Genomic DNA, 23,765 nt, shown 5'->3' with positions numbered 1-23,765 from the left:
GAGTAGGTCTTATGCCAATAAACTTCTGGGGTGAGGCCTTTTTGTAATCAGGTCAAGAATTTTTTTTTTCGGGGCCGGAGAGATAGCATGGAGGTAAGGCGTTTGCCTTTCATGCAGGTCATCGGTTCGAATCCCGGCGTCCCATGTGGTCTCCCGTGCCTGCCAGGAGCAATTTCTGAGCCTGGAGCCAGGAATAACCCCTGAGCACTGCCGGGTGTGACCCAAAAACAAAAACAAAAACAAAAACAAAAAAAGAATTTTTTTTCCCATTTTCTCCATTTTTCTGGACCTATGCAAACATTGGTGATTGCCACTATCACACCTTTACTATATTTTTTACTCTTATCCTTTAAGGAAAAAAAAATACAACTCACTGAACTTAAAAACAAATTACTGTAGTAGAATGCCTGTCTCGAAAACAGGCAGGGGATGGGAAGGGGGGAGGGGGTAATGTTGCACTGGTGAAGGGGGGTGTTCTGGTTATGACTGTAACCCAAATATGATCATGTTACTTAAATAAAAAATATATTTAATTAAAAAAAAAGCGTGCCTTTGCATGGTCTGTCAGCAAAGATAGGCCCTGGCATGCCTGTTGTTTTCCACAGGACGTGCTGATGTTTCCCAGCCCTCATGGACAGACAAGGACAGAGGGGTTCTCCTGAAGGTGTAGCTGGCCTTTGGGGAAGAGCCAGCCTCACACTTCCCATGGGCCTTTCTCAGTGCTTCTGAACAAAGCATTTGACACTTGGAACCATGGATTGCTTTTTTGTCTGAAGCTGACACTGTTACAAGCTTCAGTGTGTTACATGTTTTGTTCTAACCTGGTATTAAAAAGGGTGACAATAAAAAAGGAGGTTATAATGACTACCTTATATATTTATTTTTTTGGTTTTTGGTCCACACCTGGCAGTGCTCGGGGGTTACTCCTGGCTCTGTGCTCAGAAATTGCTCCTGGCAGGCATGGGAGACCATATGGGATGCTGGGATTCAAACCACCATTGGTCCTGGGTCTGCTTGGAAGGCAAATGCCCTACTGTTGTGTACTATCTCTCCAGCCCCAACAATGACTACCTTATATGCCTCCTTTCTTCTCCTTTTCCCCTGATGGTTCTGCTTCCATCAGGTTTCCTCTGCACCCTCACCATTCATTCACTCAACTGCTTAGGAGCCAGTGTAGGAACAGTAAATGGTCAGGCTCAAGGACTCTGATTCTCTTGGGCATAAAGGGCACCCACAATCTGGAGAATCCTGCCCATGGGACCATGCTGGCACCCCACCTCTCTCTTGGCCTCAGAACTAAACTCACACACACATCCGGAAAGGAGAAATAGAGGTAGAAAAGGCCTCTCCAGCAGAGGTACCAGGCTCCCTCCCTGTGTTTGAGCACAGTTAGGATGTGGTTTAAAAAGAAAAAGGCTCTGATCACTCTAGACAAGAATTGGGTGCTGAAAAGGGATAAAGTGATATGTATGGTACCTTTTAATTAGCAATAGCACAAATCACAGTGTCAAAAGGGGTAGGAGAGAGAGAGAGAGAGAGAGAGAGAGAGAGAGAGAGAGAGAGAGAGAGAGAGAGAGAAATACCTGCTCCAGAGGCAGGCAGGGGTGGGAGGGAAACTGAGAATACAGGTGGTGGGAAATGTGCATTAGTGAAGGTTGTTGTACATTGTATGACTGTAACTAAACCTATAACTTTATCTGTAGGAAAAATGTATTATGAACAACCTTATAACTGCAGTGTCTAATTTTTTAAATATTAATAATAATAATAAAGAAAGAAAGAAGAGACTCTAAATAGCAATACAGGAACTCCACCCGCACCAACCTATCAACAAGTCCTCAGACAATGACGTTAGTAACCCCATTGTGAATTGCTAAACAATTATCAAAAACTAACTTTCATTGATCTAAGTTCTGATAATACCATCAGAAGTAAATTTATTGTGCCTGAAAGTGGGCAAGCTGAGGTGGTGGGTGGGAGGTTGGGGACCTTGGTGGGAGGAAGGACATGCTGGTGGTGGGATTGGTATGGGAATATTTAACTCCTGAAACAACTGTTTTATGAACAGCTTGGTAAATCACAGTGTTATAATAAATTTACTCCCTGGAACAACATGAGCATAATGAGAAGGTCACTCCAGAACCAGAAACAGTGAAGGAAAGAAGGAAGGAAGGAAGGAAGGAAGGAAGGAAGGAAGGAAGGAAGGAAGGAAGGAAGGAAGGAAGGAAGGAAGGAAGGAAGGAAGGAAGGAAGGAAGGAAGGAAGGAGGAGGGAGGGAGGGAGGGAGGGAGGGAGGGAGGGTGGGAGGGAGGGAGGGAGGAAAGGGAGGGAGGGAGGGAAGGAGGAAAGGAAGAGAGGGAGGAAAGTGAGGGAGGGAGGGAAGGAAGGAGGGAGGGGAGAGAGGCAGGGAAGGAAGGGAGGGAGAGAGAAAGGGAGGGAAGGAAGGAGGGAGAAAAGGAAGGAAGGGAAGGAGGGAGGGAGGGAAGGAGGAAAGGAATAAGGGAGAGAGAGAAGAAAGGAGAGAAAGATCCCCGGATCAATGTGTTTTTTGGGGGGAGGGGAGGTACACCACTCAGGCTTACTCCTAGCTCTGTTCTCAAGAATCACTCTTGGCAAGGCTTAGGAAACACTATGGGAATAAAACGGGAATAAAACGTAGGTTGGTTGTGTGCAAGTCAACCACCCTCCTCACTATACTATCTCTTCAGCCCCAGAACAGCATTCTTCAAGCATAGGTGCAAATGAACAGGTGTGAAAAGGTGAAAACTCACTGGTTTACACCGTTGGTTATAGTTTCAGGTCTATGGCCTGGCATGCAGGGCAGTGCCAGTCTACAGCTATAAAAGGCTGAAGAAAGCTTATCTGGAAGGGCTAAAAGATGTGAACCTGTGTCTTTCGCCTTTTCATATTTTATTACTTGACAACAGCTCAGTGGGTATCTGACCTGCTGGGAAGAAGGCATCCTCTTGTGGGAATTTTTCTGGCTCGCTGCTTTTTACGGTGCACACAAGCAGTTTTGGATGAGAAACATTCCCTAATGAATCATCCACTTGCCTGTCTCCTCAGCTAGAAAGCCAGCAGACGTGCGCGTTCCTGAGGGGCCTCAGTGCACAGCCAGCTGGACCCCTCTAAACATATGGGGACTCAGCCATCTCTTCTGACTCACAGTAACCAGGAGTCTTTGGTGTGGTCTGGGCCAAAGCACAGTGAAGCCCACGGGGGCTGAAGGTGTCAGAACCACTCAGATCAGAGCTGGCATCGGGGCTCTCGGATTTCAGCACTGAAAGACCCATCTGCAGCTTGAAGGCTCAAGGAGGTAAACCCTTGACTCTGGGCACCCCACTGCCACCACCAGTTCACACACAGATGCCCCACAGGCCGCCTCTGCCTTTCCTGTCTCCTATCCCTTCACACATACTGCAGTGGCCACCAAGGCCCAGACTCCCAGGCCAGGAAGACTCCAGGCAGGACAACTTGCCATGCAGTACAAAGCCCTGGGTCAGCAGCTGGGATGGCTGTTCAGCTCAGAGGGGGCTCAGTGAGAAATGGAGGTGAACACAGGGAGGACCAAAGGCCACTAAATACATCCATGGGCTCAGATGGTGCAGAAATAGGTTCCCCCCAATGGCACCCATGATTTAGACGTGAAATAAAGTGCCTAGCTCACATCTCAATTGGCCCCTCGAAGGACTGTGTTTTCTGCAAAACTTTGATGCTACAGTCCTAAGCTCTAAAATTCCAGAATGTGACTTTCTTTAGAGATGATATCCTCAGAGGTGACTAAAGGAACATCATGAGGTGCCCAGCATGACTAAGATCAGGACTCCGACACATCAGAAAAGGGAGGAGAGAAGGAGCATGCACAGCGCAGAGGAGAGGCCATAGGAGTTCTAGCCCAACAACTCCTGGTGCTGGACTTCAGGCCTCTAGCCCCAAGCAGGTGGTCTGCTGCTGAAGTCAGTGGCCTGGGTCAGGATGGTCTTAACCAATGAGGACTGGACAATAGTAGGGGCACAAGGGGACTTCAACATCGGACTTCAGCACGAGAGATGGGAGGTGACACAGGAGGAGCAGGGACTGCCCTCTCAGACCTTCCTATACCTTTACCATAACACTCCGCTTTAATGAGTTCCAAGTTTAGAGATCAGGTACAATAGCTGGAAAAAGCACTTGCCTTCCACGCAATTGGGCCTGCCAGGAGTGATCCCTTTGCACAGAACCAGGAGCCATCAGATATGCTCAGAAACTAAAAATAAAGCATTATATCTGCTTCTGGAGAGCACAAAAGTACAGTCTCAGTGAGGGCTCAAGCACACAAACACACAGAAGGGTCTGTGCTCAGAATTATGAGCCAACATTGAGGTCTCCCTCCTAGCATGTCTGTGGATTTGGATGTTGACTGAGGTCTGGGTCACCGTGCAGCTAATTAAATCCCACCACCAGTCACACCATTCACTCTCCACCACCTGCTGGAAATGCCAGTGGATAGATGCTCCGGTCTTCAGAGAAGAGGAAACTGAGCCCTCCAAGGTTCCATGTTTGTCATCCCTCTAGTGAACAATGTCTGTTCCCCATACACAAACACTCCCCTGATGCTAACCCTTCTGGCCTGGGATACAGCAGGCTGTGGGTCTCCTGGCCCCTGCACTGGCATTCCCCAGTCCCATTAACGCAAGCACCCACCATGGTGTGTGTCAGGGCTGCTGGGACATGTGGCATCTGTGCTTGTCTCTAGAGAGGGTCCCTGCTTAGAACAAGGACCAAGCTATCCAGTAGCTGCTGAGCTTATGGCATCTGAAGAGCAGATAAAGAAGCTGTGGCTGCTATATCCGGAAAGTGGGAGTAAATGGGGGTGAAGGTTGAACATGAGCAGAGAACCTGGGGCCTGGGACCCTGGGGCTGATTTTATTTGCTTCTGTGCACCTTGTTTCCACCATTCTCTTCAGCACCTGTAAAGGAGTTGGTCATCATGTTTCTTTCTGGTAGATAAGGAAAGGCTCAGAGAAGCAAGGGAGTGTCAGAGGCAGAGCTGGTGAGACCCTGGGTTGGCTTGCAGCTCTGAACTGTAGTAACTGAGCCTAGACCCTGTCCCACGGATCCCTCTATGGCTCACTGATAGGAAGTCAGGCCAGACATCTAACAGAATCGTGACCATGACCCAGAGGTCAGGAATGGCAGGCAGGTAGGGCACACCTGAGGCCTTGTGTCAACTCCAGCACCCACCCCTGTTGATGTACTTAAGGAAATTAATTGATGTACTTTTAAAAGGTGATGACCCCCCCACCCCATGATGGCAGTTGGACTGGGATCCCCTGTAATGGGACACGCCCCCTGCAACTTACAATTGTCTTTAAAGTATAAGTAAAGTGTGGCAGTTATTGGGGGTGGGGGCAAGGTAGAGTCCAGCTAGCCTGATTCTCTCTCTCTCTCTCTCTCTCTCTCTCTCTCTCTCTCTCTCTCTCTCTCTCTCTCTCTCTCTCTCTCTCTCTCTCTCTCTCTCTCACCTTGGAGGCTACACTCCTCCCTGCTGACTGCAACTTCCCCACAAAGAGATAGAACTGCTTTCAAATAATCCGTCTAGTCAGCGGCACAAGCTTCCTTTAATAGGGGTTCAAGGACAGTCCTGGGAAAGGGTGGGGGACACCTGCACATAACCCACAGAAATGCACCCAGTGAGCTGCTCTTCAACCAGTTGCTCAAGGAGCCAGAGGCTGCATTTGGGGAAGCCAAGTAGCACAGCACACTTGCCATTTATTGGGCTGGGAAGTCGGCTCACAGGACTAGAACACAGGCATTTGGGAGCCACATATTTGGTCTCCAGCACCACAAAGATCCCCAAGCACAGCTATGTGTGGCCCCTCAGCCCTCTCCAAACAAAGGCAAAGCTGATCCCTCCATAGGGACTGAGAAGGCCTTTCTGGAAGGAGGCAAGGACTGCCTCGAAGAAGAGCTGGGGAGGGCAGGAGGCGGCACATGGCAGGGTGAGATTCGTGGCCAACCTCTTGGCACTTCTTGAATGCTGTTGCATCTTTTCAGTTGCTCTTTTAAAAATCAATATTCTTAATGACTATGTGACATCTTTGAGGTTCTAGCCAGGAGACAGAAGGCTCAGTGCTGGCACGGGGAGGGCAGAGTTTCAGATGAGGTACTCAGGGCCTACATGGTTTCCCTCCCGAGATGCCCTGTGATGCTAATCATGGCCACTAGTAATTGAGCCGGGACTCGGAGTCGCGTCACCAGAGGCGGCCCTGCCAGCTTGGCCTTGTTTCCTCATCGTCTTGGCTGCCTTCCTCTTGCAGGGCTCCCAAAACACCACAGGCCCCAGGGAAGTGAGACCTACTTTCTTGTCTTCCAGATACTCTCTGTTCCATTTGCTTCTGCATCCCTCCCCAGCCCCCCAACACACACACTGTGGTCCCCACTTACATGGACAGCACCTTTACTTCCAAGATCTCCTGCCGCAGCTCCAGGCATCTTGTGGAATTAAACTCGAGAGGGCCCTCGTAAAACTCGAAGTACCTGAGGAGCACCGGGAACAGAGGTTACCACCCAAACAAACCACTCCTGCCAGACTTGGGGGGCTTTGGGGGCCTCCCAGGACTCTGAGAGGGCAATACAGATCCTGGTCAGATCAACAGAGCAGGCCAGCCCCATCCTAGTGGACAGTTCCTTAAAGGGATTCTCTGGCTTATCCCCATTCCCACTAACCAAGAAAGTAAACCTCTTTCAGCCAGAAGCAGGCCTGGGGAGAAGGGGAAGGTGCAGGTTCTGGTTCCCACTGTCCTCTGAGATCATTCTTGGAAGCAGCTGGTCCCTTCTCCCTCTAATAGCTCCAACTGCCTGGGGAAGGAGGGATTCCTCCTCACCTCAAGGACACTGACTGCTCAGATCCAGAGAAGTCCAACTGGGCCAGTATCCCAATAAAGCAATGTTTCTTTTTTTGTTTAATTTGGTGGGTTTTGGGGAGGAAGAGGGCACAACTAGCAGTGCTCAGAGCTTACTCCTGGCTCTCTGCTCAGGTACCACTCGTGGTAGTGCTCAGGGGGACTATGTGGAGTGCCCAAGATAGAACCTAGGTTGGCCATATGCAAAGCAACCACCATCCCCCATCCTATCTCTCCAGCCCACAATAAAGCAATGTCACAGAATCTCCCAGAGCCTAGAGAATTTAGGTTCCCCTTGCACTGCAGTCTAGAATGTATTTTTAAATGTCCTTCATCAAATGTTACAGAGACTTGAAGCAAGCACAGGTTCTTAAGGAAATGGTGCCAATGCAGCGGCACTTGTTCAAAGTCAGGCTGGCACAAATCTTCACCTAGAAAACCCCCAAGGAGTCTGCTGTGAGCACCAAGGCTGACTCTCCCTGCCACCCATGCTGGGTTCCACATCCTGTCTCTGAGACTATTTATCGAGACTGAGGAGATCAACTGGGGAGAGTGGGACCTCACCACAGCTCAGCACCAAGGAATCAAGGAGACTCTAGGGTCAAGTCATTCTAATTTGGGGTCAGTGGCCTCAGGTCCTAGAGAATCAGAAGATGGAATGATGCCACAAGACCAGTGCCTTTTAAATAGCAAGAGAAAGTACATCAGATAGGGCACTTGCCTTGCATGCAGCCAATGTGGGTTTGATCCCGGCACCCGATATAGTCCCCAAGCACAGGCAGGAGTGATCCCTAAGTGCAGAACCAGAAATAAGTTCTGGGTGCTACCCTCCAAAAAAACTGACCACTGAGTGTGACTACCCCAAAACACCCTAAAAATAAAAATGACCAAGGATTTAAAAAAAAAGTCATTTCTCCAGCATCTCTCAGAAGCCTCCATGACAAGGGGAGCTGAGGGGGCTGAAAATGCTCCAGGGTAGAACACAAGCTTCATGTGTGTGTGATGCCAAGTTCCATCCATGACAATCTCCAAACATTAAATTATTTTTTATAATATTCAAAATAATATTTGCAGAATTATGTGGCAGCTATGTTTACATATAAATTTCATACATACCCCTAACCCCTAACTTCCTATACACATTTATGTACTGTATTTTCCGGCATATAAGATGGCCCCCTACTTTCTTGTTAAAATAAAGGGTTTGACACCGGAAAGCTACATACCAGCAATGACACCAGAGGCTGGATGGGATGCGGTGGTAAGAGGGGGGCAGATCATTCGTCCCTGAAGCTGGAGTAAGTTTCAGTATGCTGTAAACCAGCGTATAAAATGACCCCTGACTTTTAAGACATTTTTCATGGGTTAAAAAGTTGTCTTATATGCCGGAAAATATAGTAAGTAAACTTTTTTGGGGGGGCTTAGGGACCAGACATGAGATGAGTGTGCTCCGGACTTACTCTTGGCTCTGTGCTCAGGGACCATTCCTAGCAGTGCTCAGGGACTGTAATGCCAAGAACTATAATCAGGGTTGGCTGTACACAAAGCAAACACCTTACCCTCTATACCAGTGGTCGGCAATCCTCGGATTTCTGTGTGGATACTTGTATGCAGAATATTCTCAATAAAAACTTATTGAAACTAAAAACAGTGTGCCATCCTATGTATTTTCGGTTTTAAAAATGTGGCTCTCAAAATAAATTTCATTTGTGGTTTTGGCAAGATTTGGCTCAGTTGAAAAAAAGGTTGCCGAACACTGCTCTCTACTATCTCTGGCCCTGTGAGTATGCTTTAGAAAATGAAATGAGTTATACTCAAATTGATTTATTTAAATAATTATTTATAGCTTTGAAATATAATTTTATATTTAGTAGTTAAATTTATATTTGATAGCCTAAGTAGTCTAATTGCATATTTAAGGAATTAAAGCAATATTTTAAAATGCTAAAACTTTTAGAGAATAAAATCATTTCTCACAAAATCAAGAAGCTCTTTATGCTCATCATAAAAGAATCAGGCACTGAGGGTCCCAAAATATTCCACTCATCTCTGCCCCTCTGTACTTTGGAACTCCTTTATTAATCTTTCTCACTTAGCAAACTCTTATCAATAAGTCCATGGTTCCGTATTAACTCAAATGCCCCTGTGTTTGCATTTTTGCCTAGAGGGTCCCTCTGCACACTACCTCTTAATCAGAATGATGATTGTATTATAATAATCCATTTACAGGCTTTCCCTTCCAAACTCTTGAGTGTCTCAAACACAGAGAGATCTGTCTTTGCTATCTCTGTACTTTTACCAAACTCAGAAGAGTTTGAGTTTTAATTTCCCAGTCCTTTGCAGCCAGAACTCTAGCTCTGACTTTAGCAGAAACTTGGTATTTTTTAGCATGAAACTTGGTGTTCTCTGAAATGCACTATTTAGCTGATGCAGAAAATGACAGAGGTGGCAGCCCTCCTGGAAACTATGGCGCTGTAGGATCATCAGATCATACCCTAGGATGGAGTATGAGTACTGATTAGGGTGCGACCATTAATCCTACCTGTTAGTTTACACCTATTTTAATCTAAAACAAAGCTCATCCCTGGTTTCTTTGTATCTTTGTTTACAATCTGGTTTCACCCAAAACAAAGATTGTCTTATATGTAAACCTGGGTGGGACAGGCTCAGGATAGCCTGAGCTATCTGCCCTTACTATATACTTACTGTTCCACCTGGGGGTGGTCTCTGTAAGAAAAACAATAAAAACTGTCAATTAAAACAGTTCTGGTAAGCAGCTTGTTGCTAAATCTGTTGTAAAAGACTGCAAGATTCTACGTGTTTCCTCCTCAGCCTGGTTTGGATTATTTCACAAGCAATCCTGATTCAGACTTTTCACTTGGGGTTGAAGATGTGTGGTGATTTTACAGTGCAGCACCTTTCAGATGATAGTGGAGGCAAGAACCTCATTTCAAAGGTCAGTGGGAGTCCCATTCCTGGAAGCTCAGCCCAGAGTCTTTCTTCCACTAAGCCAACATTTTGGAAGGATCATTTTTCCTAACAAATCCCGCTCAGCTTTAACTAAGTGGATTCTGTTATCTACAACCGAAAACAAGGCGTCACCAAGGTCACACTCTGACAGTGCATGCCCTTGGTGCTAAATGGCTTGAATTTTCCAGCCCACATCAGTAAGCAAGGTCTGGTATCTGATCACCATCATGAGGTTCACTGTTTGCAACTTGAGCCAGTGGCACTATGTTCTCTAGAATCCAGTGGGTCACCGAAGTTGTGCCCTGAGCTGCTGTGAAGGGAGAAGGTTCCAGATTCCAACAGAGGGAGATCAGTGGGGGGACTGGCAGGGATCAGGTGAGATGCATCTAAATCAGCTCTGTGACCTAAGGTCCTAAGGTCAATCACGTCCCTTCTCTGGCCTCTTCTTTCTCCTCCACAGAACAATCCGAGTGAACCACGTGATGTAGAAAGGCACATCCAGCACTAAAATAGAAACCATGTTTCCCTCCGTGCTTTGGGGACTCCCAGCCAAGACAACGGCACCATGAATTAATATTTTCCAGTAAACAGTAACCTGCTCTCCCATTATCAGTCATCCTGCATGATCCCCACCTCACCTCTGTCACTCCCTTTCAAGACTTTTAGAAGAGCTAGGCTCATGGCCTTTCTCTGCCAGCCATTATTTTTTTCTGGGCTCTCATCTGTAAAATCAGCACTTCTAAAAAAAGCACAGCATGCATGTAACAGTGACATGAACTGGCCATGTGTGTGTCAGGAAATGCACAGCACAGAGCCCAAGAAATGGCACTTTCCCTTTCCCCTTTCTCCTGCTGGCAAAAGGCCAGAGAAAAGAGGACCAGGGATTAGGAAGCTGGTCTGGGTTCCCCAGACTAATGCAGAGCTGAGTTAGGCACTTTCTCCACTCTCTGGCCTGGCCCATCTCTTGCTGCTGGTGGTGGTGGTAGTAATTTGATCCCCCGCTACCCACCAGGGGACCCTGTGCTGAGCTCTGCCAGGACACGGGGCTGTCCGACCAGCGTCACCCTTCTAGGCTGGGCCTCCTGTAAAAGCTGTGTGTGTGAGGCCCCTTCAGGATCAGCATCCCTGGGACATACTAATCTGAGGATCCAAGCGCAGACTATGCCACCACATCCTCACAAAACTATGCCCTTGCCCTGATCCCCTTGACCATCTAGTGGCATCATTCACAGGGGCCCATCCTAATCCTACATCTTTACCTCATCAGCTCCTTCCCAGAGGAAGATTCTGTCCATATTCACCCCCAAGTCCCCTCTACCCACTACCCAACCCTGGAGCTGGCCCGAGTTGGCGTTCAAAGTCTATCCTGCATGTCTGTCATTTCTGTGACTGCACCAGCCCATGCCTGATGGGAACAGACCCCAGGGTCCCCTAAACCTTTCCATGTGGAACCTCAGCTTTGCTGAGAAAATTGTACTGTGCCCAGAGCAGGAGGCCACTCTCATCTCTGAAAACTGGTGAAAACAGGACTCAGAACTTGGTTTCCTAAACCATCCAATTTGAGCTTGGCTGGAAGTCATGCCAGCTCCATCTTGGTCCCCAAAGACTGGGGGAAATAAGACGGTGAGATGTTGCCACCCTAGGTAACCCACAGTCAAGTGTCTGGCACGATGCTCCAAGCCCACATTCTGGAAGAAGCCATGGAAATTCTATCTGGCTGGATACAGACCTTTATGCCTAGTGCAATGCTATCCAAAATACAGACATGAGCAGCCATGTTGACCAGAAGAAAACTGTCACAAAAAGAGTGTTTTGTGTTTCTGAGCCATCCGGATATTTTTTCCCTGAAACATTGAGATAAGAAATTTTCAAAAAAAATTTTGGAGATGGGAAAATAACTCTGAAGGCTGGAGTATATGCTTCACAATAGAAATGCTCTAAGATTGGTTCCCAGAAGCCTGAGGAATGGTGGGTGAAACCCTGGACACAGATTCAGACATATTCACATATGCACATGCAAATCTACACACATACACATGGTTTACACATATACACATAAACACACAGCACCGTTATACACACACACACACACACACACACACACACACACACACACACACACACAGAGAATACTCCAGCCATGAGTGACTGGATGTGGCACTCAGAACTGCAAGCAAGGGGCACCTCCCTAGCAACCAGAGGGAAAAGTACATCTCCACAGCTTTATGAACTTTCTGCAATAGTTCTGACCCTTTTACTCGAGCAGCTCTAAGTTATGGCTCTCCTGCTCAAGAGTTCCAGCTTAGACTGAGAGGATGGAGAGAAACACTTTCTCCAACACAGTGAAATGCATCAGCTTCTCAAGGTGAGTCAGTGGTGTCTCTTCTTTCTTCTGGAAAGCTGATCTCTACCCTGCTCAGACACAGGGAGGAAACTGTGTCCCCTCCCAGATGGTCACCTCAGGTACCCAGTTCATCTCAGATACCACAAGCCAACAGCCAATGCCAGGATGCCTGGGTCCTGTCCATGAGCTGAGTGTCCTCAGGGACTGTGATGGGCAACAGCAGGTGATGGATGCCCACAAAGTGAAAAGACAGAGGCAGGGGTGAAGGTGACCACATGGCCTTAAGGTACGGGCCCCCTCCTCTCACCTGGATCCCACCTCCTGCAGTCTCCAGCTCTGTGAGCTGAGACAACATGGTAGTGTCAGACCCAGGCATGGGGTACAAAGCTCTTGGGCCTGCCCTGTGCCTCCAGAGTAGCATTCAGGACTGTGGGCTCTTCCTTGAAAAACAATGGGACTTAGTCAGTACAAGCTGAGGCCCAGGTATGCAGCTCCCTTGCCCTGTCCTGCCACCCTCCATGCTGTTGAAACACAAGAGCAGAAGAGTCCAGGAGGTCCCTGAACCATACAGAAGCACTTTGGAGAAGCCTACCCAATCCCCCAGGAAAGTTGCCAAGCTCAGCCACAGTCAGAGCCCCCAGAATCCTGTCACACCCAGTGCTAGATCAGAGAACCAGAGCAGGATGTAGAGACTCCACAAGGCATAGGAGCCCAGGGTGGAGACAACAGCTATGTAACTGAAGAGAAAGGCATTCTCTGGATGAAGCAGCAGGTTAGGTGGCTTGTGGGGGAGAAAGAGATGGATTTCGACCACCTGGTTTGGGGGACAAGGGAGGGGAGGTGTAATGCCTTAGCAAAATGCATGCCCTGCCCAGCTGTATGTGAGCTATAGTATAATACTCTCCTCTCTGGCTGTTCCCTGCTTAGTCAGCCCCAAGGAGCAAGTTTGGTTTGCCCAACTCATCACAGAGACTCAGGCTGCAAGAGAGAACATCACCAGCCCCAAACCTCCCAGCCAGCCCCTGGTAGCTCCAGAAAGGAAGCACAGGCTCTGGACTGCCCAGAACTCCCAAGTGCTCCTTCACTTCTTTGATCTTCCTCACCCTGACTCTGACCAGCCATGGACATCTGGGGTTTGTCTGACTAAGCAACACCCGACCCTTCCTCCCCAGGCTGCCAACCCCTCATGAGCTGAGGTTCCATTCTATTTCTAGAACCAGAACAGTTGCTGTGTCCAGATAGAGCAGCCATCAGAGCCTGATTCGTAAGTCAGATCCATACAGAAATCAGAGTCTGGAAATTGTAGCCTGATGATGCAAAAGGGTTGCAGCAACTTCCCAAATGGATGAAGGGAGACTGGAAGGGCTGGTTCCCCGCTGAGTAGAGCCACCCACCCACCCACCGTGTAGCTCCCTGGTTCTGATGGAGGGAGTGGTGAGGCTGCCACATCACTTCTGGGGACTGCATTTCCTCTTCCGTCCCAAGGAGGTGCCAGAACTGAGTGGCAGGGATAATAGGGATGGTGACAGGCCCAGAGTGTAGAGTGCCACCCTTAATGACTTGGTAATAAACCAGTCCACTTTGGAGGGGTGGGGGCCTCACTGGAAGGTCACTTCTGGCCTGAGATTTTGGGTTAAGCTAAAGGCTGAGACCTGCTCTTCCTCCTCTCCCCACTTCAGCTCCAAGGAGAGACACCCTAGTAGAGTACATGCACTCACAAACGCACAGAGGGTCTTTCCTTACTACCTGCTAGCCCACCAGACATCAGCCTGGCTGCTGGCCTCCTGGTAGAATCCTTCCCACCCTTCTGCCCCTGTGCTCACAACCCCCAGGCAAACCTCCAGCCCTTCCTCCAGGGCAATCCCATGTGACTCCTGCACAGTCTCCTGGACCGTTCAATGAACACACACTTAATCCTCTTCCAATCACTCATTGTGGACTTGCCCTGTCCAGTGAAGGCCAAAAACCTCAGTCAGACAGGAGCCCACTGTCAGGAGTACAAATAGACATGAAGGCAAGATGGGACTAAGAGAGTGAGAGAACAGGAAGGCAGGAGAGGGGTTGTAGGCTATGTGAAAGTTAGTGGGAAGTTCAGGAAAGTCTGTAAGATGGAGGCATGATTAGAAGGGAGGGGAAGGGCAGGCAGGTTGGCGGTGTGAAAGAGTCTGAGCCCAGGAGTTGACCCCCAGCACAGCAGGAGCAAAGGAAGGACAGGCTCCTTTGCCAGTTCCCTCAGGCTGCTTGAGAAAGAAGGGACTAGAGAGAGGGCAGGCATGGGACAAAGAGATGCTATTACTGCAAAGAGGAAATGATAGATGGCACCAAGTGAGCATGCAGGAGGCAGCCCAGAAATAGGTCAGAGGTAGAGCAGCAGGATGTTTTGGCAATGAAAGAGGAAGAAAATAAAGGAGAACTTCGGCTGGCACCACGCACAGGCGCATGGAGCCATCTGAGGTGGGAAGGACAGAAATTAAAGAGGTTCTTCGTGTTACTTGAGTCTCCAGGGCCGTGCAAAGCTGGCCAAGACATCCAAGAGAGCCAGTGAGCCAGAGAGCAATCTGCTCAGCCAAGAGATCAAGACGGACCCCATGGGAGGAAGGGAGGAAGGACACAGGGCAGTAGTACTCAGGAGCTCTCTGGGAGGCAGAGGGAGGAGGCAGAGCCTGCAGTCAGTTCCTGTATCGAGACAGAGGTGAGAGAGGAAGGCAGGTCCATAGTAGGGAGAAAACCCAGATAACCAAAGGCCAGAAGCCAGGGGTAGAGCGTGTGTCCACAGCAGAAGAGCCAGTCCAGCCCAATGCTAATGGAGGAGGAGGCTGAGCACAGCCTAGTGACCCAGCAACTGCCAAGAGGGCACTGCTGACCTCTACAAGATCAGCTCCAGGAAAGGGAAATGGAGGCCTCCCTGGCACAGCTGCAGCAAGACTGGTCATGGGAGATGGTGAAGATGGTGACATGGAAATATGGGCCATGGACTGCTTGAGACCTATCACCCTCACCTCAAATCTATGTGCTGAAGACCTGCACCTCTAAGGGAGTGGGAATGGGGCCCTTTGGAAGATTTAGGGCATGAGACCCAGACGAATGTGTAAAGGAACAGACAGAAATACTACGGGGTCTCCAAAAAGCAAATGTAGGAGCTTCTGAACATGAACCCTGGGGATTCTCAGAGCCCATCTTCTGGGGAAGGCTTTGGAGTCATGCCTAGCCATCTGTGTGGGAGACTCAGCTACCCTTGACATCCCTTGCTTCTGACAGCCACACACTATCCTAGTCCAGTCCAGCCCTATTTTTCTTTCCATTCAATTTTTCTTCCCTTCAAGGAATAGGTAGGCGGACACTGGAAGTACTGGTACCTTCAACCTGCAGGACAAACTCAGCCAAGGAGGTGACTCTGGGGACCCTGGTAGGGGCAGAATCAGATAGGAGTTGCCAGAGGAGGAAACTGAGGCCTGGAAAGGCTCATGCAGGAGTTTCTAAGGCCCAGAGGGGACCAACACAGACTCAATTTAGGGCTGCAAAGTGAAAGGCGGGGGGGGGGGGGGGGGGGATGGGGCTGAGGGAGACATACCCCCAGGGCCTGCAGCCCACTCCTGGAAAGTTTCATGTCTGTTGGGGCATGGGAGGGAAAGGGTCTCTGGTTCCAGAACCCAGATTCTCCAACTTCCCAGCTGGGAACTACTCTACCCATTTGGGGGAGGTGGTTGGTCCTTTTCCACAGAAGAGAGAAAGATCAGAAAGACAGACAAATGATGAACCAATATGCACCTAACATGGCAGACACTGTCAGCTCATGACAACATTCCCCTAAAACACAAAACACACACACACACACACACACACACACACACACTCCACCTCAGGGGAAGTCTCTTCCCTAAGGTAATCTAACCCAGGATGCCTTAGTTAAAAGGCAGACCCTCCCAGAGCAGAAAAGAGGAAACAATTTCTCAGTGACCAAATCTGGGACATGGCAAATAAACACAGGGGCTGATGAAGGTTGGGGGGTAAGGAAAACTGGGTGGGTCACAGATAGGGAAGGAGAAACCTGAAAGGACCCTCCGGGCTGGAGACTGGTTATGGGAACAGTATCGCCTTGTGTGTGAGAAGCCTCTAGAGTGCACCCCTTACACCACAGAAAACAAACAAAACAACAAAACCCTCTTTCCTATAGTACAGACTATAATAGGGGGGGAATATTCCCACACCCTGAAACGCACTTCCCAGTTGAGACAGGAAGGAGATTGCAAGGACACCAATCCCAAGTCTAGAGGTTGTGTATGTAGCCCAGAAAGACAAGCTTTTCAGTCAGGGCTCTTGAAATTACAAAGCACGGGGAGGGGAGATGGACCACCTCACATACACTGCCTGCAAGTGGGGACTCAATCTCCTTTCCCCATGCCAGGTGCAAAGTCCAGCTCAGAAGGATTGTTTGAGAAGGATGAAAAGCAGCTGAACATGTCAGTGTCCGGCGCAGTGCCTGGCACTTGCTGTGCCCAGACAGTCCTGGGCCGTGGGCATTGCCTGTCAAGATCTACACCAGCTGCTGCCTCCACCACCACTACCACATTCCCTGACTTGGAGTTCAATCCCTCCATGCATGCAGAGAGGAGGAGCCTGTCACGTGCACTGCACAATTCATTCCCTAATTACAGCTGTCTTGAGACAATTAGGGAACAATTCCATGTGGCGTGATCACATTCTACGTAGAATTCAGCTCAGCTCCTTCCAGCTCTGCAGTCTGACAGCACCAAACCCAGCTGCACTGATCCCCATTCGACAATTCCAGGGCTCTGCTGGGGAGCAGAAGTAGCCAGAGACCCTCTGCTTAGCTTTCCATGACCCAAGCTGTCTTCTGCACCCCAGCAGGAAAGTTACACAGCTCACAAGAAAGGCCAGTTCCAAATCTCAGAAACCATATTCTTTCATGGACTTCCCACACACCCCCAGCCAGCAGTGCTGAGTCCCAGGGAAGGGCCCTGCAAGGCTTCGCTGAGTCTGCAGGTTACGCTCCCCCAAGCTGCCACCCTATACCAGCAGATCAGGACAGTTCTCCCAGCCTGAGCAGACAAAAATGGCGAGTTCTGAGTTTGTGAACACCTGACTAGCCCTCTGGCCAGACACGTTTCACAGAACTCTCAGCTAAAGGGGCAATCAGGGAAAGCTTCGTGAAGGAGGTGAGGTGGACAGCAGAGGCCAGAGGCAGAAGACGAGGGAAGCTCTGAATGCTGGGGCTTTGGGTCAGACTGAGTTGGCCTGTCCAGGACACTAGCCTCAGCTGCTCTCTACCTGGGGGATTGGAGGGGTATGGGATGATTTCCCATGGACACCCTAACTCGCTAAGTATGATGTCATACATTCTGCAAAGTCACAGCCCCCAAGAGTGCTGCTATTCTGTCCTGTTGCTCCTCAGGCTGGCAGGCTGGTGGCAGGGCCAGAGGGACAAAAGCACTGAGTAGTCAGTTGGCAGTTGATGGAGAAATGAGAATTTGAGGGTGAAAGTTCACCCTCCCCTTGCCTCCACTGTCCCATCCCATGTCTTCCCTGAACTGCAGGTGGAGTTTGGGAGAGTTTCTCAGCCTGTGGGAGCAGAAATGTATCACCTGCCTCATTGCCTCATTCCCCCCACCCCTTTTATTTTTAGTTTTTTGGCTACACTCGATGGCGCTCAGGAGTTAGTCCTGGCAGGCTCAGAGGACCATATGGGATGCTGGGGATCAAAGTGTCTACATGAAAGACAAATGCCCAACTTGCTGTGCTGTCACTCCAGCCCCTGAATTTCTCTCTCTTTTCTATATCTTCTCCCCTCTCCTACCAGGACACCCAGAGCTCTCAGAGTGACAGATTCTTCTGGAGAGAAAAATCCTGATCACTGCACAGGGGCACAGGAGTTAAGGGAGTGACAATTTCAAGTGACTTTTCCCTTGCTGGGGGCACATTTCAAAAGAAAGGAACAAGGGTTGGTACAAAGAAGCATCTCTCCCGAAGTGTCCACAGACATTGACATAGCTTTATTGCCTTTACTGGGCCCTTGATTCAGTCATTCTTTTTTTTTTTTTTAATTCATTTTAAATGAAATAAATGATTGAATTGAATCACCATGAGACACACAATTACAAGGTTTTTCATGATTGAGTTTCAGTCATACAATGTCCAACACCCTTCACCTGTGCACATTCCTGCCACCAATGATCCCAGTTTCCATCCCAACCTTTCCCTGCCCTCTCCCCTGCCTGGCCTATGGCAGACATTTTTCCTCTTCCTCTTCTCTCTCTCTCTATCTGCCTTTCTCTCTCCACCTTTTTCCTTTTAGACACTGTGGTTTTCAATATTGTTAGTGAAAGAGTATCATGCATATCATTTTACTTACTTTCAGCACTCAGTTCTTGTTCAGAGTGATCAGTTCCAACTAGCATTGTCATAGTGGTCCCTTCTCTGCCCTAACCACACTTGCCCAGTATTTGTGGCAAGCTTCCAACTTTGGGCTGGTCCTCCTGGCCCTCATCCCTATTGTCTTGAGAATTACTGATTCAGTCATATTTTTCCTCTGACCAAGCATCTACATGTCAAATGGAGGGGTTGGGAGAGGGCATTAGAATTCAAAGATGGGAAGAAACAGAACTTCAGCATGCAAGACAATGCAGTTCAAAACATCCACTCAGAAGCATTTGCAGGTCAGGAATTATTTCTACCTGCTCATTAAAGCTTTTCCCCAAAGGACACTGTATTGGGCACTTGCAGGCCCCAACTGGAAATCAGTCCAGCTATCATCCGAGTGTTTTATAACACAAACATTTTCCAACTGGGCTTGATCGTGACCCAGCTGCTGGCCATGCACAGGCTGGCCTGCTGCCTTTCCGAGCGCTCCCTGGCCCCATTTCCTCTGTGGACCTGTTTGCATCTTCCCACCTATCATCTGGAGCTGTTCCCTCTCCTTGTGGTTCCTGATGGAGGACATAACTTATGAGTCACTTTTTCCCCTATTGCGACTTTGGATCCTCTGCTTAAATATGGTGCCTCCCGACTTTCCTTCCAGCACCATGAATAATAAATGATGGTGATTGAACCACACTTCAATACACCACACAACTATAGATAGCGAAATATGGCAGGTGTTGAATTATGCACTAGACAAAGAACATCAACCACCAAGTTCATCCTAAATTCCGGACACAGATGGATGGGGAGAGGACTTACCATGATGTCCTTCCTAAGTCATCTCTCAAGCCCTTCAAAGGCACTGGATGGACCCACAGTTGGCAGTGTCCAGCTGTATGGTGCCAGGGAAAGAATCCAGGCTTCCCCCTGTGATGGCTGCACCCTGCTTTTCAGGCCACCCTCTCCTCAGCATGCCCCACCAACTGCACAGAAGTCAGAGCTACTTCTTCAATAATGTATCTGGGAGTCAGAGAGATAGCTCAAAGGGGTGAAACGCATTCTTGGTATGTGTGAGGCCCTGTGTTTAATCCCAGACACCTCCCAAATGTAGACCAAGTGGCCTTCCAACTGAGGAACTTCTCTATAAAAACAAAGAAAAAAGAAACTTCCAAGGTACCCCTCCATTCTAATAAGGTTAACCATTAACCAGTCTTTTAACTGGTTTACCTGTTTAGTGTTCTCTCTCTGTCTCTCTCTATTTCTCTCTCTCTGTCTGTGTGTGTGTGTGTGTGTGTTTAAGGGGTGTTATTTGCTTGGGCTACACCTGACTATGCTCAGGGATCACACTTCTGGCAGGGTTCTGGGGAGCTTGGTACCAGGGATGGAACCAGAGTCAGCTGCATGCAAGGCAAGCACCGTTACTCCTAAACTACCTTTCCAGCCTGAGTTTAACTGTATATATAATGACTTCTTGAAAGGTCCATTTAAAACTATGACTAGTCCAGTCAAAACTACGAGAAGTGTGATCATCACATTTACTCTATGAAAGGGGAGGTCTTGGGCAAAGGGCAAAGGGCACCTCTCTGAAAGAAAATCAAACCGGCTGGGGATGCTTTGGAATAATGGGCCTCTCAGGTCAATACCAAAATGGAAAAGACCAAGAGAGTCTCTGATGCCATGGCAGAGGGGACTGGCCTGTGGGACTGAGAACAGGAAAGAGAATAAAGGAGAAGGGATCCAGAGGGAGAAAAAGAGGAGAGCTGGGATTAGGGGTGGAGATAGGAAACTAGGCCAGAAGAGGGTTGAAAAGGCAGGAAAAATAGGGAGTCAGTTCTGCTGACAGAGGACCAGCACTGGAGGCCCAGATGCCTTAACCTAGGCCTGGTCCCACATTCAGTTTAGTCCTATTTTCTGGCCAAAAGCTGTCCACAAGCTCTTCAATGAGTCCTCTAACAGACAGACCCCTGACAACAATCCTATATCATCCCCATCTGAGTGTGGAGGGTAGTCTAGGTAAGGCCACTTGGTCTTCTCTTTGTGGGTTTCATCCAACCACTCCACTCACTTGACCTCCCATCATACATACAGACAAAAGCTGTGGCCCTAAGAGGTTCGAGCAAAAGCCTGAGCTGTGGGGGTGGGGACACCCCCATAACCCTGAGCTTTGTAGCCACAGTCTGATGCCCTCACTAAGAAAAGCAAAAATCAAGGAACCAAATGCTGTCAGCCTCTCTGAACCCTGAGCAGACAGGTTCCAGCCACGCCTAATGCCCTACAACTGCCTGGTCCAAAAATACCCACCTCCATGCCTTCCCTCAAAGAGCACACCCCAGCAGAGAGGATTCCATTTTCATTCAAGCCCATGAATATTAAACCAAATTCTACTCCTGAATACACAGTGTCCTTAACTGCTGATTTTAGCTCCAAGTGCTGTGGCAGATCCAAGAAATAACCTCATGACAAGATGAATATTAAATTGCATTGCCCTCTGCACAACTTGGGTCTTCCCTAGCCAAGTCCAGCCTTGCCTGAGGGCAGAGGAAGGACTGTATGCCTATAGGATTCAGAGTACAGGGCACTCAGAGGACAGCCCCCCACACCTCAAGCCTCCCAACCAACAACAAACGAATCACCATTGGGATCTGATACCCAAAACCCCTGTCACAAGACAAAGCTATTACACTACTTCAATTGGAGACCTGAGACCCAGACTCTGCCATGAGTGCCTCCACTCCCTGCACCCTCACACCATGAGATACATGGCAGTGAGTCACCTACTTTGCTAAGAAAGTCCTACTTTGCTGAGATTGGCTCTTATTAGGCAGTGACTAGTCCCTATTTTTTGATTGGTCCCCACTTTACCGTGATTGGCTTTTACTTTGCAGTGATTAGCCTCTACTGTGATTGGGCCCTCGTTTTCTGTGATTGGCCCTATGTTGCTGTGACTGGTCCTTACTTTGAGATGATTGGCGCTCATTGTGTCATAATCGGTGCCTACTTTTCCATGACTGGTTCTACATCACCCTTCAAGTCAAAGGAGACAAGGCAGGATCCCCAAATGCAGTGACACAATGCTGAGCCTACTCCTCTCTCTTGATTCCTGTCTTCCCACTGCACTCCGTGGGTCCTCCAGTAGAGGGGGTCATAGGGCAAGGGCCATGGGTCATCCCAGGATGAGCTTCCCACCTTCCCTGGTCATTCACCCGGGCTGTACCTGGAGCTGGAGTCACTGCTGCTCTGCACTGCTGGGTCGTCGGTGGCATTAAAGAACCCCGTCCAATTGGCCAGCGGGTCGCCACTCTGCCAACCGAATTCGAGGCCTCTGGTAAAAGAATGGGGCAGTCGGTATACACTCTAGTGCTGGGTCTCACCTGTCTGCCAGAACCGCATTCTGTCATGGCCCCAAGTGACACCTGTCCTTGAGTACACTTGGCCAAGGCCTGAGGAAAGTAGAGCCAGGAGGAGGAGGAAGATGAGGTGGAGGAGGTGGAGGAGGAGGAGGAGAAGGAAGAGAAGGAGGAGAGAGCACCACAGAGCTTTCCAGAGTGTCCACATCAGTCTAGGCTCACTCACCCACCAGGCCAAATCATACATAAGTCACACATAAACTAGAGAAGTAGCAAGGTCAAGGTCACGGAGCTCTCTGGTCCCTGGTCTCTGTATCTCCAACCCCAACCTCTAGAGTTCACCATGGGAAGGGCAAGCTGGTGAGCAAGCTTGCACCAGAAGCCAGACATTGTAGTTTTTATGAAACCCAACTTTCCAATGCATCACCACATCACCATCACTTACTAGTGAAAGACCATGGACTCTCACTCATGGTTCTACTGCCTAACGAGTAATACATACCCCAACCCCCTGTCTCCAGACACTGCCAAGTGACCTATGGAGGCATAATTACTCTGGATGAGAACCATTATCTTTAGACAATGCTCACTTCACTGAGCACCAAAGGATCTTCTAGAGATTTATCTTAAATGTGAAGAGATTGTTCAAAACACTCACCCATGAGTAAGGTTTACCAAAAAGAAAAAGTAACTGGGGCCAAAGAGACAATATGGAGGGTAGGGCACTTGCCTTGCATACAGTTGACCCGAGTTTGGTTCCCAGCACCCCATATGGATCATCAAGCCCCACCTAGAGTAATCTCTGATCACAGAATCCAGAGTAAGTCCTGAGGACTACCTGGTATGGCCCTAAATATTTTTGTAAAGGAGTAATAGTAAAACCTTTAAGCTTTAAAATCCTCAGAAGAAAAACTCTATTAACAAAGGATACCTAAGACAATGAAGGCTGCTGGACAGGCTCTGCTCCACTCAGACCAGCCAGTAACAGGCAGGTCCCAAGCTAGAGAAGGAATGAAAGGGTTGAGCATGTGCTTTGCATCATCCCTAGTACTGCATGGTCTCCTGAGCCCCTCTGAAAAAAAAATTAGCAATGAGCCAGGAATCGTCCCAAGTATCACCATTTGGTCCCAAAACAAAGACAAGCAAAAACACAAAGATCCTGAGTGACCCCTGTGAAGTCTCAAGTTTCTGTCCCCAGCCTGCAAGAAGGAGAATGATCTTGCACATCTCTGGCGACCTTGCCCCAAAGTGTCCCAGTGCCCCATCCTCTATGAGCAGCCCCTTCCTCAAAGCCCTGTCATTCCCCCCCCTCAATATGTCAGCCCAGTTTCTAGAGAGCCTCAGTAGCAAGAGACAACAGATGGGGGGCTTCCCCAAGCTCGGCTGGGTTACCCCACTACTGGGTCTTTCTCAGACTCTCATCTCCATAACTGAAGGACACTCAGTCTGAGAGGACAGTGTCAGATATCTCAGCAAAATGCCCTTGGAGTCATCTCAGCTTCTGGAGATGTTATATTTTATTTATATATAAATGATGATGTCATATCTTTACCTCACTATAATACAGATATTCCATAGACAGGATATTCCAACAGATAGGATAAATATTCCACAGATGAGATAGGTATTCCATAGATATATAATATCCATGTTTATGGAAAACTATATATTTACATATTACTTGCATGTATTATACATAATTCCATATAATAATTATTAGGTGCAATATATTGACTATCATATAAATACATTTTCTTTTATTGGGGGTGCAAAGTTAGTACAGCAGGTAAGGCACTTGTCTTATACACAATCAACCTGGGTTTAATCTCTAGCACCACATAG

The 23,765-nt window shown here is 48.5% G+C and overlaps 1 protein-coding gene across 3 annotated transcripts in view; it reads right to left on the bottom strand.

Annotated features, from left to right (window-relative positions):
- ST8SIA5 (ST8 alpha-N-acetyl-neuraminide alpha-2,8-sialyltransferase 5) overlaps window positions 1-23,765 on the bottom strand; it is a 60,139-nt gene that overhangs the window by 13,607 nt on the left and 22,767 nt on the right. For 2 of the 3 annotated variants that reach the window (XM_049781556.1, XM_049781558.1), the window contains exon 2: window positions 6,427-6,519. In XM_049781556.1, the coding sequence (XP_049637513.1) occupies window positions 6,427-6,519 (93 nt within the window). Of the gene's footprint in view, window positions 1-6,426; window positions 6,520-21,790; window positions 21,899-23,765 lie in introns of all 3 variants that reach the window. The other variant, XM_049781557.1, reaches the window with a different exon arrangement.

The sequence above is a fragment of the Suncus etruscus genome, chromosome 10, assembly GCF_024139225.1.
Source record: "Suncus etruscus isolate mSunEtr1 chromosome 10, mSunEtr1.pri.cur, whole genome shotgun sequence".
NCBI lineage: Eukaryota > Metazoa > Chordata > Mammalia > Eulipotyphla > Soricidae > Suncus > Suncus etruscus.
The sequence above is the reverse complement of the archived record's forward strand: the minus strand, read 5'-3'. Positions and strand labels throughout refer to the sequence as shown.